This window comes from Geotrypetes seraphini, chromosome 11 (assembly GCF_902459505.1).
Source record: "Geotrypetes seraphini chromosome 11, aGeoSer1.1, whole genome shotgun sequence".
In the NCBI taxonomy this organism is placed as follows: domain Eukaryota; kingdom Metazoa; phylum Chordata; class Amphibia; order Gymnophiona; family Dermophiidae; genus Geotrypetes; species Geotrypetes seraphini.
In genome coordinates this window covers 15713803-15732183 of record NC_047094.1, presented here as the reverse complement: position 1 = coordinate 15732183, position 18381 = coordinate 15713803, and the positions used below count along the sequence as shown (strand labels likewise).

General features: G+C 41.9%; 1 protein-coding gene across 9 annotated transcripts in view; it reads right to left on the bottom strand.

The window, feature by feature from the left end:
• Positions 1 to 5025: 5025 nt before the first annotated feature.
• Positions 5026 to 18381, bottom strand: part of IQCE (IQ motif containing E) — a 76335-nt gene continuing 62979 nt past the window's right edge. For all 9 annotated transcript variants that reach the window (XM_033963897.1, XM_033963895.1, XM_033963894.1 and 6 more), the window contains 7 exons: positions 16400 to 16570; positions 14509 to 14532; positions 12210 to 12320; positions 11502 to 11632; positions 7783 to 7895; positions 5385 to 5480; positions 5026 to 5277 (listed from right to left, as the gene is read on the bottom strand). In XM_033963897.1, coding sequence (XP_033819788.1) covers positions 5141 to 5277; positions 5385 to 5480; positions 7783 to 7895; positions 11502 to 11632; positions 12210 to 12320; positions 14509 to 14532; positions 16400 to 16570 — 783 coding nt within the window. In that variant the 3' untranslated portion in view covers positions 5026 to 5140. The remainder of the gene's footprint in view (positions 5278 to 5384; positions 5481 to 7782; positions 7896 to 11501; positions 11633 to 12209; positions 12321 to 14508; positions 14533 to 16399; positions 16571 to 18381) is intronic.

Sequence of the window (18381 nt, the reverse complement as noted above, 5' to 3'; positions counted from 1 at the left end):
TCTGTGGATTCTCCAGGGTCAATTTCTTTGCTCTTGTTGCAACACTTCTTGCTCAACTATCTCACCCAGGAGAGGTAGGTAAGGAGAAATTAGGTTCTTACCTGCTAATTTACTTTCTTTCAGCTTCTCCAAACCAGTGGAGGTTAATCTCTACGAGTGGGTATATATGTCTCCACCTGCTGGTCATGATTGGATATATACCCACTCGTAAAGATTAACCTCTACTGGTCTGGAGAGTGTTAAAGAAGCAAGAATCATTCATCACAGGTTTAAATTACGGTGGCATTTTACTCAACCTCATACCAGGAGTTAAACTGCTAGCATGAAAAAGTATTAAGACTTAGGGGCTTTTGCATACGTATGTGTTTTGAGGGGTAATAGCTAATGCCTCCATTAACATAGGTTTTAAATGGCAGTGCGGTGTGGTACCAAGAGCGCACTTTCTTGCATGCATGTTTTTTGGGCGGTAAAGTCCTTCTTTGCACAAAATTGTGCGTACTAAATGGTATTTATAGCTTAAGATTACTTATTATTATACAGTCTCAGAGTGTTTGGATTTCTTAGCTATGTAATATAACTGCTTTGGTAATGTACCGCATTGTATTTCTCAATGGTCTTACAAATAAACAGTTGTAAAAAAAATGTATTAATTAACACATTTGTATATACAAAACTACAGTTACATAGTAGTATGTAATTTAAGGCACATTTTACACAGGTTTAAAAATATCTCCATATACATTTTTTTCCCTAATCATGAATTCATAGAAACATAGAAATTGACGGCAGATAAGGGCCACGGCCCATCCAGTCTGCCCACCCTAATGACCCTCCCCTACCTTTACCTTGTGAATTCTATCATATCACAACAGAAATAATGCCAACATTTTAATTGAAACTACACTTGTTCATCAAGTTTATAAGCAGAAAAGAATAAATTAGACACAATTAACATTAGCGAGTATTGCACGCGTACCAAAGTTGAGATTTTCTGATAGACTATGGAAAGTCTATTATAGTCACTGTTCTTAGTTTTCTGTGATTCTGTAGGAAAAACATCTGAAGCTCCTTTTAACACATTAGCTTTATATTGACAATTGAGAACAAATTAAGACTATGTTCTTATGTTCTTATGTCAGATATTCAGCTGGAGGCTCTCAAGGGGAAATTTTATAAACTGTGCCTAAGTTAACATGGAAACACCGTTTGAAACGTCAAATAAAACTTTAAATTCAAGGCGCTGGAATTACGCCCCTGGAGGCGCTTACCGTCGTCTAACACCACTATAGGCGTGGCTAATGCTGGAAGTGGTGTTAGGCGCGTTTCTCATCAAAGATAGGCGCTGGAAATGTAGGCCTTGAAAATCCCGACCCTATATTTCTGGCGCCTATCTTTCTCAGAGGCGTAATTCTCTAAATGGCAGCATCGCATGACTGACACACAATTGGCAGCTGCTTTTAAGGCTGACGCTGACATTGGTGCCTTTTGGTGATTGCTGCTGGCATTATACCCAGAAATTCAAGGCTGGGTCATGTCCAGTCTCTGGCGTGGAATTTCTGTGTTTCCGGAGCTGGTGAAATCATAGCTGGGGTAAGTGCAAAATTCTGTATGAAACCATCTCTGGGCCACCACAAAAAGGCAGGATTGTCTTTAAGGAACCAAGATAACCACATAAATAGGATTGCTTGAGCACTGAATATCAGCATTTAAATGGACAACTACTTGCCCTGGATTGGTGTTCCTAAATGGACTTTATTGCAAATGCAAGCAGTGTCTCACTTCCGGCTCACCACACAATTGTTTCCCACGTATTCACCTTTATAGGACCCCCAGGGACCCCTGAAGAAGACTTTTTGTCGAAACATGGACCGTGTTGGGTCCTGTATCCCTAGCGGACTAGGTCCTTTAAGGCTTTTATGTGGATGAAATTATTTTATGTGGATGATTTCAGTGCACCTTTGGAACTTTGACACTTTCAAATAAAGTCCATTTAGGAACATCGTCACGCCACAGAGTTTTTTTGGTTTTCTCTGGATTTTCTTCTTTGTGGATATTTTGGGGTCAATTCCTTTTGTTTTTTTGCTACTTATGATTTGAAAGTGTTTGAGGCTTGTGCAGATGAGGACGGAGCTTAGGCATTGGTGGAATGAGGCATTATGACATCACAATCTGAGCTTTAGAATGTTGCAAACACAAGCAGTGTCTCACCACACAATTGTTTCCCACGTACTCACCTTTATAGGACCCCCAGGGACCCCTGAAGAAGACTTTTTGTCGAAACGCGGACCGTGGGTCCTGTATCCCTAGCGGACTAGGTCCTTTAAGGCTCTTATGTGGATGATTTACTTTTATGTGGATGGAATTATTTTATGTGGATGATTTCAGTGTACCTTTGGAACTTTGACACTTTCAAATAAAGTCCATTTAGGAACATCATCACTCCACAGTTTTTTTGGTTTTCTCTGGATTTTCTTCTTTGTGGATATTTTGGGGTCAATTCCTTTTGTTTTTTGCCCTGAATTGGTGGCATGGAATGCTGCTACTATTTGGGTTTTTGCCAGGTACTTGTGACTTGAATTGGCTTCCATGAAGATGGGATACTGGGTGGATGGACTATTGATCTGATCCAGTAAGGCTATTCTTATGTTTTTAACTGTTGTTCTGCCTTCAGCTACATATAAGGTCAAAATTTCCCAAAAATGTGAAGTATTCAAAATGTCACAATAACAAATTTCACCACAAATATATATATATATATTCTGTATGTAAAGGACCCTTCAGAATTAGCCACTGCTTAACGACATTGAATGTCAGCTGTTAATGGCTCATCGGTCCACATCCCACTTTATCATTTTTCAATCTTGGCAAAATAAGCTCCATGATTTCACACAATTCAACTCGCCATTAAAAAACATCTTCATCAAACAACATCTTCAAACATTTTATTCAAGTTCTGTGATTTTAACCAGCTTTGGACACGGCCACCATGTTTCTGGCCATGCCAAGAAGATTGATTGATAGCGAATAAGAAGTTTGAAGATGTTGTTTTTAATGATGAGCAGAATCGTTTTGTTTTTTAGAAGACCATTTCCCCTGATGCTGTATCCGAAACATAGCTACGTTAGGGGCTCTCCTGCACAGTTTCAGATATGCTTTTGTTTTTCTAACTGTATAAGTTATATGGAAGTTTAGAGATTTTGTATACTAAAAAGAAAGTACGAAATTATGGAACTTAATTTGCAAAGAATGAAAAATTATAAAGTGGTATGTGGGTCATGGACTGCTTACGTTCAGTGTTCTTCATCGGTGGCTGCTTCTGAAGGGTCCTTTACATACCGAAAAATATATTTGTTGTTGCGAGATTCTTTCTCCAGAACACCCCCAAAATAGCAGATTGGCTGCGAACCGGACACTTTCAGCGATTTAACCTGCCAGGGAAGGTTCCTGGCTGGTTAAATTGCATTGAATATCAACCCTTCCCCCCTCCCCAAATTTTAGCTGCATAATCAAATTCAACATTCTTTAAGGCTGCCTTCTACAGGCTTAGATATGAACACTTTAGTGGTACAAAAGGGTACATTTAGCACAAATTCAGTTTGGTGCCGAAATTTAGGCTGGTATATGTTGGTTGGTATGCCCATGTGTGCCTTGCTTTGTGCACATCCAATAATATTCTATAGGTTATGGTTGGAATGCCCATGAGTGAAGGAGTGACCTAACTGTTGGTGTAATGGCCTGAGAGCCAGGGTCACTGCACCTACTTGTGACCCTGGGCAAGTGATTTAATCTTTATATCTGTTATGCAATGACAGAACCTTTTGCTTTGTTGAGTGTTTCTTTAAAAAAAAACTATTTGTTTAGACACGGGGGTATTTGAGGTCTTTTTCCTCATTACTAAAATAGATATCACTTATTATACACTTCTCCCTCCATATTCATGGGGGTAGGGGATTAACATGACCTCGAATACTGGAAAATCGCAAATAACTTTTTCATATGTTTTCTTTTAAAAACCCTCCTGCATTTGGTGAAACCACGTTCTGGTAGCTCAACCTTATTCCAACCTTACTTCATTCCCGCTCCCCCTCTGACGCAACCACTTTCCCTGTGCTGCGTCCCGTCTCCCCTCTTGACTCAACTTCCTGTTTCTGGTGGGGCGGGATGCGGCGGAGGGAAAGCTCCAGGGCTGCCACAGGCAACCCTATGTAAACTACATTAGATTAGATTGGTGTCTTCTATTCCGCCAATACCTTTCAGTTCTAGGCGGTTTACAATACATGTGAGTTGGCCCAGAATATTTTAAAAATAAGATTGATAGGTATCAGTCAGAGTGAGCTCTGCCTTATAAGATGTTATGCATTTCTCTAGTGAAAGAGGCCTGGGATTTTTCTGTGATACTGCCCAGATTGGGGAAGGAGCTGCTCACAATGTTCGCTCTAAGCTGAGCAGGAGTCCTCCCATGTACAGTGGGAGCTGCTGTGTCAGTATTACATTTTCAATAGTGAGGGACAGGCAAGCTTTGCGGGACTCCAAGAAACCTGCCTGTCCCTATCGACTGACAGCACATTATTGAGACATCGCCCCCTACTGGCAGCAATGGAGGTGGAGGAGGGAACAGATTAAAGCTTTTTATTCCCAACAGTTGAATAAGAATTATGATGGTAATGAGAAGTTGGGACAAAGTATAGTTGAGACAAAAGTATAGTTTAGATATATAGTCATAAGGACAAGTGGGCTAACCCTCAATTTTGTAGCATCTTGGAAGTAGAGCATCGAGACATCAATATTTACCGATGGACAAGTGGACCAAGCTAAAAATCGATAAAGTTTGCAGATTTTTGCACATGATTGAATGGGTTATCGCCTCTGGCCACAAGGACAACTGGGTCACCCACCTCAGGTGTGAAAAAATGGGTTAGCACACTTGTCTGTAAGACTATCCAAATGGTCCTCGGTGGGGATAAAGGATCAGTAAAGCTCTGAGATAGAGAAGAACTGTGTGTACGTATGTCATGATTGCCACTGTGAAGCTGTTGATTTTACCGTTCACCTTGAGTGGTTTAATCCCAGTTTATAAACTTGTAAAAAAATAAAAATAAATCTAAGTACATGAGTAGGTTAAGAAATAGAACTACAGTAATTATTCATTTAAAGTAGAGTCTCTTTTTCTTGATGGTCGAGATGGAGGCACTATGATGATGTCATCTGAATCATCCGATTGCACCTCATTCGTAGGTGAGATGGAAGTCGATTGATATTGCTTCTGATAAAAATGAGCTAAAAAAAAAGTACAGAGGAAGTTCAATAATCTTCAAAAACCCTCTCTTGCTGTAGCAACTTCTCTACTGCCTCTCTATAGACTGGTAGAATATATCAGAACACACCTGATGAAGGCCCTTGAGGTGAAGGACTACATTGCCTCAGCCTTCTCCACCTTTCCCCGTCTTCTCCAGTCTCCATTTCCTCACTATCCTCGTCATCTGAAATGAATTACAAGTGAGACCCATTACTACTGAAAAACACTAAAACTACTGCATGCACCTAACACTCAGGAGAAACCTCCTCAATGTCCCTCTCACATCTAGCAACAACTACGTCTCATTAAAGGCTAATTTTTTTCAGCTTGAAGACGTTCACTAACACATTCTAATTCTATCCACAAGCATCCCGTATGTTTTTCAATTTCTTCCCCAGGACCTCAGTGGTACAACTCATGACTCAAACATATTTCAGTGCCATACGCTTTCTGTACTAATTCGTTGCAGGTCCTTAATCTAAATATTTCACATTTAATTTTGTAACCTTCTATGAGAATGAATCTTAGCTTTCAAGAACTGTGTACAGTAATCTTACAGGTACTCTAACAACACCTCACTCCAGCTCTACCCCAGACCAAGATCTAGGGCATAGATCCCTACATAGCTTATAGACCTTGTCCTAACTTACACAAAGCATTATCAGTAGCAAATTACAACATTTTACCAAATCTGTACACTTCACCACCCACCTAACGCTGGGAAGAGGAGAAACATTTTGGCAATTGGAACATCAAAGCCTAGCTCTTCTACGCTTTCTACTTCCAGAACTGTACTGGGCGTGCAATTAACCCAGCTGGGGATAAAATTATTCAGTTACGCAGATGACTTCACGATTATCATCCCATTTGCTGACTCTATCTCGGAAACTATTCCCAAAGCTTCAGAAGCTATAAACGTGATGGAGCAATGGATGACAGACTTCAAGCTCAAACTTAATTCAGGAAAAACGAAATTCTTTGTTGCTTCACCACATCCACTTGACACCAAAACACCACTATGCATCAATGATCTTAGTTACCCTACTCAGTCCACCATGAAGATACTAGGTGTAACTCTGGATCAATGCCTAACCATGAAAGACCAGGTGGAATCCTTAATCAGAAAGGGTTTTTTCACTCTCCATTAAATCATATTTCGAAACGTCAGCATTCAGAACCCTGGTTCAATCCCTCGTACTAAGTCAACTTGACTACTGTAACATTGCCTATTTGGCAATTTCCCAAAAGAATATGCTGACGTTTACAAATTAATGCAAAATGCAGCGGTCAGACTAATCCTCGGGCTAAAGAAATTTGATCACGTGACACCCTACTACCAGCAGGTGCATTGGCTACCGATGGAAGCACGCAAAAAGTTTAAGTTCGCCTGCCTCTGCTTTAAAGTACTATATGGACTAGCCCCTAAATACATAACTGACTTTTTCTCCATCTCAGCCAACAGACACAAGAGAAGCTCACATTCGAACTTGATCTCCCCCCCAGTTAGAGGTTGTAAACTGAAAAAACACCATGAACACCTTCTCTCACATCAAGCAGCATTATGGGGTAAAGACCTAGAACAATTGCTCTCGCCCACTACTTATGAGGAATTCAGGAAGCGTCTAAAAACACACCTGTTCCTGAAGTATCTAGACAACTGACCCGTACATCTCTTTCTCCTCAATAATAGTTTTCTTGACCTATTAATCTCTTTCTGCCACCTCTCTTAAGTTCAATCAATTTGTACCTTCGTTTAATCTTTTGTAAACCGCATAGAACTTCACGGTACTGCGGTATATAAACTGTTATTATTATTACTCCACCAGCAGTAAGTAATCCTATATGGAGCTCTATAGTCACATACTGTATTGTAATACTGTGAATGTAAACTGTGAACCTTTCTGAGCTCTTTGGGGAGGATGGGATATAAATCTAAATAAATGAATGAAGTCGCTGGAATATGGCTCTATCATTAACCCTTTCAGGACCATAAGGATCGTAGGCCAATTTTTGTGGTTTTGACGACATTTTTATGGTAAAAAGGGCTTGCAGATGCCAAAAAATTGATTTTTTTTGTGAAATATCATTATTTTTATTTAAAAAAATCACACTTCTGGCTTATGGACAGTGTGGCAAGTGAATCTTCTCGTCAATCTAGCAACGACGCTAATGAATGAATGTCGGAACCAGTTTGTTTACATAAAGGCAGTATCATATGGAATCCGTACATATCAAATTTAGAACTGTAGACTATCCCAATCAAAATTTATAGGATTTTAAAGTTATGGGACAAATATGTCCCTTGGTCCTGAAAGGGTTAATCATGTTAGTAAAGTGACCAGTGAAGCTTAGCACCAGAAAGCTTTCCAGCAAACTCATGTGTGGATGTGAGAACAGTAGGCGAGAGTTTTGAATTACTGCCTATAATTATACGCTTTCCATTCACAGAACCATGAACTTGTGGATACTGGAAAGAATGATATTACCCGGAGAAGAGAGTCTGAAGGCTGAAGGTTTCCCAGGAGACCGTGAAAAAGTTTTCTTTTGACGACCATTTTTAGCAGGAGTTTGTTCATCAACAGGACTGCATCCAGAAAGGCTGAGGAAAATATCATACGAGATGGATTATGTATTAATTAAGAACTGGAGAGGTCACTAGAGAATACCTAGCACAGTGCAGTCCAGTGGGAGTGAGAGAACACGACAAATTAGTTCAGGGATAGCAGGTGAATAAGGCAGCTAAGTTCGCCACAGAAAGTGGGCTCCTTATAAAATTACGCTTTATCTCAAGAGCTTCCCAAACTGTGGGTCATGACGCCTCTTTTGGGGTCATGACCTGAGTGGGCTCTCCACAGATGCATTATTATTCTGCCCCCTGCAGGAGGTCACACATTTTTGTTTGGCTACTATTATAGGGTCATGACCTCAGCGTCTGCACCATTTCTGGATTAGGATTACAGAATGCTAGCATTTACCCGTGTGAATGACACACTCACACACCTAAGTAGTATGAATACATAGTAACATAGTAGATGACGGCAGATAAAGACCCGAATTGTCCATCCAGTCTGCCCAACCTGATTCAATTTAAATCTTTTAATTTTTTCTTCTTAGCTATTTCTGGGCAAGAATCCAAAGCTTTACCCGGAACTATGCTTGGGTTCCAACTGCCAAAATCTCTGTTAAGACTTACTCCAGCCCATCTACACCCTCTCAGCCATTGAAGCCCTCCCCAGCCCATCCTCCACCAAACGGCCATATATAGACACAGACCGTGCAAAGTGGTATCCTTATGAAGTGTGCAAGTCTCAAAGCAAGTAACGGGACGTTGCATTCACAGGGGGAGGCACACAGACAGGGCTTGGGCATGTCCAACAATTCGGTTAGCGCTGGAGTGCAATATTTAGGTGCGTGCATTTAGGCCTGCCATAAACATGGTTATGTTCAGTGGTGTAGTAAGGGGTGAGGGGTGCTCTCTTGGTGGGGGCGCCAGCACCCGTCCTCCTCTTCACCCCCTCCCTCGCCTCCCCCCCACTATTGCGTGCCACTTCCCTTCCCCTGTACCTTTTTAATGCTCACGGCACGAGCATCAACCCCAACCTGCTGCTTGCAACAGCGTTGGCTCATCTTTTGATGTCACTTCCTGAACCCATGCCTAAGAAGTGACGTCAGAGGAAGAGCCGATGCTGCCGCGAACGCTGCAAATGTTAAAGGAAGGGGGGGAAGGAAGAGAGGGGTGTGGCAGGAGGGGGCGGGGAAGGAGTGGATGGGGTGGAGGAGGGGAGCCACCACCCCAGGCGCCTCGCACCCTCGTTATGCCACTGGTTATGTTATGTGCAATCTTATATCCCACCGAATCCTCACAAATTGTTCTAGGTGGGTTACAAGCAGCATATTGCTACACAGAATCATACATGCTACATATAGTTATGCATGTTACATAAAAGGAAGGGGAAGGGAAAGGGATTCGGACTTCTGTCCTGGTGGGCTCACAATCTATCTAATGTACCTGGGGCAGTAGAGGATTAAGTGACTTGCCCAGGGTCACAAGGAGCAGCACGGGGTTTGAACCCACAACCTCAGGGTGCTGAGGCTGAAGCTCTAACCACTGCACCACACTCTCCTCCAATAATATCAGAAGTGAGGCAAGTATAGAACAGTGAAGCCATTATGACATCACTGATGAGGTTGGCTCTTAGGCATTGGTGGAATGGGGCATTATGACATCATAATATGAGCTCTGGAATGTTGCCAGGCATTATGACATCAGGGAAAGGGACTGGGACTTGTATACTGCCTTTTTGTAGTTTTACAACCACAGTCAAAGCGGTTTACATACAGGTACTTCAAGCATTTTCCCTATCTGTCCTGGTGGGCTCACAATCTATCTAAACATAGAACATAGAAACATAGAAAATGACGGCAGAAAAGGGCCACGGCCCACCAAGTCTACCCACTCTAATGACCCACCCCCCTAATTTCTTCCATGAAGAGATCCCACATGCTTATCCCATTTTTTCTTAAAATCTGGCACGCTGCTGGCCTCGATTACTTGCAGTGGAAGATCATTCCAATGATCAACCACCCTTTCGGTGAAGAAATACTTCCTGGTGTCGCCATGAACTTTCCCACCCCTGATTTTCAACGGATGCCCTCTTGTTGCCGTGGGTCCTTTAAGAAAAAAGAGATCTTCTTCCACCTCGATACATCCCGTGACATATTTGAACGTCTTAATCATGTCTCCCCTCTCTCTGCGCTCCTCGAGTGAGTATAGCTGGGGCAGTGGAGGATCAAGTGACTTGCCCAGGGTCACAAGGAGCAGCGTGGGATTTGAACCCACAACCTCAGGGTGCTGAAGCTGTAGCTCTAACCACTACACCACTAACATTGTCAGTCTATCGGGTAAACATTTATTACAATCTGAGGTGTTTTTTTGTACCTGGGACAACGGAAGATTAAGTGTGAGTGGGCACACCTAAATGTTGGCATGTAAAGTGTCAACTGATACTAGTATTCTATAAGTGAATCTGGCGCCCAGAAACCTTCTTGCTCAGTATGCTGTATTTTGATACCAAACTTTCGGTGTACTTGAAACAATTTCCTTCAAATTCAATACCTTTGGCTGGTTTCTGCTTAGGCATAGACCATTTGCTGCTTCCACTTACTGCAAGTGGTGTATCTGTGGCACCACTCCATGGAGCAGAGGAGTGCCCTATTGGTTAGTGCAGTCAGCTGACATCCGGGAGAAATGGGTTCGATTGCCAAGGCAGCTCTTTTTGACCATGGGCAACTCACTTAACCCTGCATTGTCCCAGCTAAATAAAACACCTTAGATTGTTTGTGAGCCCAGTAGGGACGGAGAAAGGACCTGCATATCATGTGCCGAGTGCTGCGCAATCTAGGTGCGCTACATAAGAACTGCCGCTGCTGGGCCAGACCAGTGGCCTATCGTGCCCAGCAGTCTGCTCCCGCAGCGGCCCTTAGGTCAAAGATCAATGCCCTATTAGAGCCTAGCCTTACTTGCATAAGTTCTGTTTCAGCAGGAACTTGTCTAACTTTGTCTTGAATCCCTGCAGGGTGTTTTCCCCTATAACAGCCTCCGGAAGAGCGTTCCAGTTCTCTATCACTCTCTGGGTGAAGAAGAATTTCCTTACGTTTGTACGGAATCTATCCCCTTTCAACTTTAGAGAGTGCCCTCTTGTTCTCTCTACCTTGGAGAGGGTGAACAACCTGCCCTTATCTACTAAGTCTATTCCCTTCAGTACCTTGAATGTTTCGATCATGTCGCCTCTCAGTCTCCTCTGTTCGAGGGAGAAGAGGCCCAATTTCTACAGTCTCTCACTGTACGGCAACTCCTCCAGCCCCTTAACCATTTTAGTCGTTCTTCTCTGGACCCTTTCGAGTAGTACCGTGTCCTTCTTCATGTACTGCGACCAGTGCTGGACGCAGTATTCTAGGTGGGTGCATACCTTGGCCCGGTACAGCGGCACGATAACCTTCTCCGATCTATTCATGATCCCCTTCTTAATCATTCCTAACATTCGGTTCGCCCGTTTTGCCGCCGCTGCGCAGAAGTGGTAAGTAATAGTAGCACCATGTTTTTTTTTTGTGCCGTGTCTCCCTTTTGCCTGGGAGCTTCAGCGCTGCCTCATCAGCATTGTTTTGTCTCCAGCAGGTTCTTAGCTTGTCCCTGCCTGTTGCTTACCTGCACCGATACTGGTTTCCTCGTGCCAGATGTGCCCGGAAAACCGACTGGACGATGGCAATCGCTTCCTCTTCTCCGCTGGGATCAGAAATCGGGCTTGACAGGCTGCCACTGTGGGATGTATTGGGATCCTACAAAAGTTACAACAGAGGAAAGCATCCTATTCAAGTAGGTTGATTACTTAAAGAAATATGTTATAGGCACATACATCACTGGCAGCGCCGGCTCAAGGAACTCTGGTGCCCCGAGCCAACTTTTGCATCGATCTGGTATCTGTCCCTCTCTCAAGTCTCCCCCCTCTTGCTGGACCAGGTGAGGCACTGGCTCAGGGAACTAATGACAAAGGGTGTCAAAATCCCAGTTTGGCATCTATTCCTCTAGAAGTCTGAAGGTAGACTGGTCTGGAATTTTGGTGCCCTTCATCTTGCACCCTGGGCAAGGGCCTCACTTAGTCCATAGGTCCAGCCCACCGTGATTATTGGCCATTGAGTCCAGCTGTCAGGCTGTTTAAAGCAATAAAATATTGAAATGCGCTGATGATCAGTTAGCCCACTGTGGGAGACCTGGTTTTGGTAATATCTAAATACCAGAGCACTCGAAGGAGCATAAGCACTCCCAGAGAGGGTGGACACTCTCTGTTAAAGGAGGGTCTGCTCTGAAACACAAACAAGCCATGAGGGAACTGAGGAAGAGGCCACTATGACATACCCTGTCTGAAAGGTGAGGCATGCTTGATGATTTAGGACCATAGGTATTCCTCGATAACAACTTCTGCCGAGCCAAATGTCCCTTGAAAGCTGCCTGAAGTACTGCAGCCACCTATAAAAGAATTTTAGCATTAGAGGAGTAAAATAAGCCGACAAAAAGGGCCCCATTTTAAGACAATTTTATAAAGACAACATAGGTGCTCATAACCATCCCCTCCTTAGCATACCTGCTCTGAAACAGGTATTAATTGTGTGCATTTACTTGTATATATATATTTTTTTAAAAAAATTTGTTTTATTGAAAATTTTTCAGAACCATACAAACACAGCAAGCACTGTAACACAATGTTGTAACATAATTCTTGGAAACAAGGCATATCAGAGAACTTCAGATAGTTCAAGCAATCCCCCCCCCCCTACTTGTATATTTTATGAAATACAGATATACAGAATCTAGTCCATTGTCTGGATCTATCACCCTGACTTGTTCTTTCCCTTCTCCCACTGCTACCTAAATACTTCTGTTCAGAGATGCCGATGGCCTGCTGGCCTCCTCATCCCTACTTTGGCCAACAGATCATTTGGCCCTTTGAAGGTTCTGAGAAGAACTGCTGCTCCCTGCAATCCAACCCTACTACTACAACAAGCTCAGAACAAGCTCAGATTAAAGCGGGGTTGGGGGTGGGGGTTGCAGGTGCCGAAAAAGTTTGTCCTGGCTCTCCCTACAGGACTAGAGCAATGAGGCAACAGACAGACAAAAAGAAGTAAAAGAATGAACCTGGCAGGCAGCTGCTACAGCAGAATATGCTGTGAAAGCAAAGAGGAAGCTAGGGTTGACCTAAAGTCTCACCTTTCCATTGGGCAAGTTAAAGAACTATGGCTTCAATTATTAATTCTACTATCAGCATATCTCTAAGGTTCAGGAAATAATGTTCTTATATTCTTGTGACACTGCAGAAAACATATTAGTCTGGATGTACCAAAGATGCACTATGGGAGAAGAACACAAGAATTTATATGGTCTTAGGACTTTTTTCCCCTCTATTTCTCCATCAACAGCTTTCTTATTTTCGGAGATACCGTATTTTTCGCTTCATAAGATGCACCTGACCATAAGATGCACCCTAGATTTAGAGGAGGAAAACAAGAAAAAAACATTCTGAACCAAATTCTCCCTGCCAAGCTCTGCACCCAACCCCACACTCCTTGCCAGGCTCTGCACCCTATTCCCCTTCCCTGCCAGGCTCTGTACTCTGTCTCCCCTCTGGTGGTCTAGTGATCTAGGGACAGGGCATAGGGCAGGCAGGGCAGGGCACAGATGTCAAGGCAGATGACTTTTTAAATTCTGCAATGTTACCTCAGTAACAACTATAGAAAAATAGTGCAAAATATAAATTCTCAAAACTGACACAATTTGATTACTAAATTGAAAATAAAATCATTTTTCCTACCTTTATTGTCTGGTGATTTCTTTTTTCTTTCCTTCCTCAGGCCCAACAATTGTCCCTTCCTCCCTCCTTCCTATGTACCCCTCAATGCCTTCCAGCCTTTGTCCTCTTACCCCCCCCAAACTCAGGCCTTCAATGCCTTCCAGCCTTTGTCCTCTTCCTCCCCCCCCCCCCCCCCCGGATGTCTGGTGATTTCTTTCTTTCCTTCCTCAGGCTCAACAATTGTCCTTTTCTCCCTCCCTCCTGTTTCCCTCACTGTCTTCCAACCTCTGTCCTCTTCCACCCCCCGCCCAAGCCTGCCTGCCTGCTAGATTTAATTACCTCCTGTTGCTGCTGCTGTGAGGACATATTGCCGAAGCAGCAGCAGTGGGGAGGGGGCAGACTCTTGGCTCAGCAGCGCGGAAGGGCCAGGTGAGTGCAGCAATTGTTTGCCGCCGGCCCAGAAGCCTTACCTCCGACGTCAGAATAGATGTCGGGGGTAAGGCTTCTGGGCTGGTGGCATGCAATCACTGCACCTGCCTGGCCTTTCCCTTTTTCTACTTTTGGCGGCAGTGAGCAACCAGAAGCAGTGGTGGCGGGCGAGGGGTAGTCCTGAAAGGTAACGGGGGGGGGGGGGGGGGGGGATTTGGGTATTCGCTCCATAGGACGCACCCTTTTTTCCACCCACTTTTTTTGGGGAAAAAGTGTGTTTTATGGAGTGAAAAATACGGTACTTGAATTTGTTACTGTAATAACTTAGGCTCTTCTCTCTCTCTTCATTCAGTTTTCTTTGCCCTGCCTTCCTTTGGCCCTTCATTCTTTATCTTTAATATGTCTGCTTGCAGCTTCCTAAGACACACCACAACTGCTTACCTCATCCAAACTACTTTCTTCTCTCTGAAAAGAAAAAACAAAATTCAAATTAATAGCATATAATTTTGTCAGTTATTAACAGGTTCAATGGGATGCCTAAAAAACACAAAATATGATGGCAGATAAGGAAGGATTAGATCCTTACTTTGATAATCCTCTTTCTTGTAGAACAGCATACAATTCCTTTTGGATGGGTTAAGCACCTCAACTCGCAATTTGCTTGCAGAAAATATCAATCATTTTTTAATCTCCTCCCCCTCGTCTCTCTGGGCAGTGCCTCATCATTTCAGTCCATACCAAAGCAAGTGATAACCCCTAGGAGAGGAAATGAAAACAAGGGGGGGAGACTCATGGAACTCCCCAATCCAGATAAGTTTGATCTGCTCAGCAATAGAAATCCAGATAAGTTTGATCTGCTCAGCAATAGTAACTAAAAGTTAATAAACTAACACTCAACAGGGCAACAAAGAATGGTGGCATTGCTCAGAGAAACAAGGGGGCGGAGAGAAGAAAATGATTGATGTCTTCTGCAAGCAACTTGCGAGTTGAAGTGCTTAATCATTCCTTAAGGAATCATATGTTGTTTGCACAGGAAGACACACCTATGGCCCTCTCAGTCTGTTTCCTTTTGCAGTACCATACACCTCTGTTATCTATGGCTTTCCTTTCCTTTCTGTTACATGTATTCACCTTCCTTTAGCTCACATTCTTTTCACAGTTTTTACTGAAAAAGAAACTATTAAGCACCAGAGATACCCACAGCATCAGCAAAGCAAACGTACTAAAAGTCGACAACTAGCGGGCAGCTGCTGCTGTTGAAAGTGAACACTAATTGCAGAGAAGACAAATTCTTGCAACTTAAAGGAATCCTCAAATCCAGTCCTTGAGGGCTGCAAATTAGCTCGATTGTCAGGATGTCCATAATAAATGTGCATAGGATATACGGAGCTTATATCAGACATCCTAGCCCTGTATTCTTTAATGCAAGACTCAGGGGCCAATGATGGCCCCTGGAGACCTCTGTGGTGGCCCCCATCATCTCTATGATTTTTCTTCTGCTACTTTCCGATTCTGTACACAAGCTCTGGACAGTGGATGAGGGGTAAGAACCACTTGCTTGAAGGACAAGGCATTTTCCAATAGATGAAGAGAATACATTTGGAAATCCATACTTCCTTGAGGATACACCCAATGAAAAGTTGAAGCTGGGCTGCAGATGGGAGCTGGTTTTCATACAGAATGTCTGAATAGGGATGTCTGGATTTTATGTAATCTAGGATGGTTTATTGAGTGGTAATTCTTACTATTTAAATGGAGTTCCTTTCTGTTTTTAAATTACCTGAAGATTGTTTTATTGTAAATCGCTTTGGTCTTTTGTTTAGCTAAGCTGTATATGAAGTGTTTAATAAACATAAATATATGTTCAATAACTCTTTGGCTGGCCTAAGTGCTCGCATCTAGCATTCTCTACGGACAATTATGTTGAAAGAATTGGCGCTTAGGGCCTGATTCTATAAATGGCGCCCAAGGGCGCCTACATTGTAGGCTCTGCTCTGCATAGTTGTCAATTGATCGCTAGGTTCCATTTGTAGAATCACGCCTAGTGGTGCCTAAGTGGACTTGGGCATTGCCAGGCACTGTCAAGGTAGGAACCAGTCCATTAAGCCAGGTTTTTCTGACGCCTAAGTCAACCACACCTAACCATGCCTACTTTTCAGGTAGTGCCTCGTAATGCCACAAGACTGTAGCAGGTTTCTGCTAATGACCAGGCTCTCTAAAGCTGGACTGCAGTGAGTCATCTTTCTCACAGGCCACAAGAAATCAAGGGTCTCTGGGTCTGTCTCCTCCAATATCCTGTGAAAAACATTAACCTAACTAAAAAAACACTCACCATGCGTTTATATTTTCTCCATTGGCTTTGGATTAGTTCTGCTGCCTCGTGCCTCCTTTGGTCTTCCTTGGATTCATCGTTAGAGACAGGCAAAAGCTGCTTCTGCACACCGTGTACACGACCTGCAGAGTCTTGCTGGGAAATCTGAGGACTGTGCAACCTTTTCTGTGCCTGAAGCAGAAAAAAGATAAACAAGTTAAAGAAATGGGATTAAAAAAAAAATCACTATTGGATCTGTGTCTTTTTTTTTTTTTTTTTAAATCTTTATTCATTTTCAAATCAAACAACAAGTGCACAAAAATATATCATACAAGTAATTCCAATATAGCACTATAATATCTAACACATAAAATCTAATAGTGTAAAAAAACAAACACCCCACCCACCCACCCTTCATCACATTTTCAACTAAAATAGAGTATACTAAATGTATATAACATATGATAACAAATCTTATTAAATTACACCCCAAATCCACCCTCCCCCTTGAGTGTGCTAAACAGAGCTAAGAAAGAAAAGAAAAGGAAAAGAAATAATAACTTTGTAAAGATATGGGGGCCATTGGCAAAGTATTGTGATGAATAGACATCAATTCTTCACTATTGGATCTGAGAGAATGGCAAGTGATTTTAAACCTTGATTCAAAATTACAAGGAAAGTCATTATCTTTCCCAATCAGTTACTTATGATAACGATAATTATTCCTCTGAAACTGTTTTATTTTCCCTTAATTACAGTTGATGGGTATCTGTTAAAGGTATTGCAGAGTATTTTTTTATATTATTAACCAGATGTGTGATGATCTTGAATTGCAATGCTTTAATGTATGTGTAATTTTATGTTTTTATATAGGTAACTTTGGAAACCACTGAGATTTTTGGCAGTATAGAAATTTTTAAAATAAATAGTTTAATTTATTATGACGTTTACAAATTGTACAGAATACTTCTATTAAAATTATAACTAATGCAAGAAAATGTGATCATGTAACCCCTTTGCTGATCAATGCACATTGGTTACCAGCAGAGCATCAAATCATATATAAAAATCTACTATTAACATTCAAAACCAAAACTTGCGGTCAAACTGAGTTTATCAATAAGCTTTTAATCCCGTATGCCTCCCAACGATCCCTCAGATCTGTCAATCAGAATTTACTTTCGATTCCCTCCTCAAGATATATCAACACTATGCGGACATATATTTTCTCAGTCACTGCTCCCACACTTTGGAATTCGGCACTAAACCATTTGAGAGAGGAAACATCTCTAAATAAATTCAAATCCAAATGGAAAACTTTCTTGTTTAAGGATGTCTTTGGTGTATGATCGTCCTTTAAAAGACGTTTTACAATCATTTTAGACTTGCTTTCGGCGAGTCCCCGTGTTTCCCCCCCTCCCTCTTGTCCTTTTTAAAAAAAATAATTTAATTATTAGAAAACCATGTAGGACTCTCATATGACACTATATTATTTGGTATAGCAATGAGAACTCAGAGTCCAATTTCTGCAAATAATAACAAGTTATTATTAATATTGACAGGGGTCGCCATGCAAAAAATTACTCAAAATTGGAAAGATTATACTAAATTAAATTATACATTTTGGTGGAATTCAGTTTGTCACATATATAAGATGGAAAAGATGTTAGCGTTACAACAAGGGAATCTTCATAATTTTAAAAAAATATGGGAACCATTGACTACTTACTCTAATGATCAGATATTTTAGCACATGGGTAGCAGATATGTGGGGGTGGGGTGGGAAATGTATATCATATGGAATTAGGAATATTGATAAAAAGGGGGGTATTTATTTTATCTTACAAGACTATTTGTTTGTAAGTACAAGTGATATGTGAAAATTGTTTGTATTATGTTTAATTCACTTGTTGTAAGAATTCAAAAATGAATAAATTTAAAATTTTTAAAAAAAAAGAATAAAAATTTTTTTTTTTGGTCGTTTTTTAACCCTTTCCTATTGT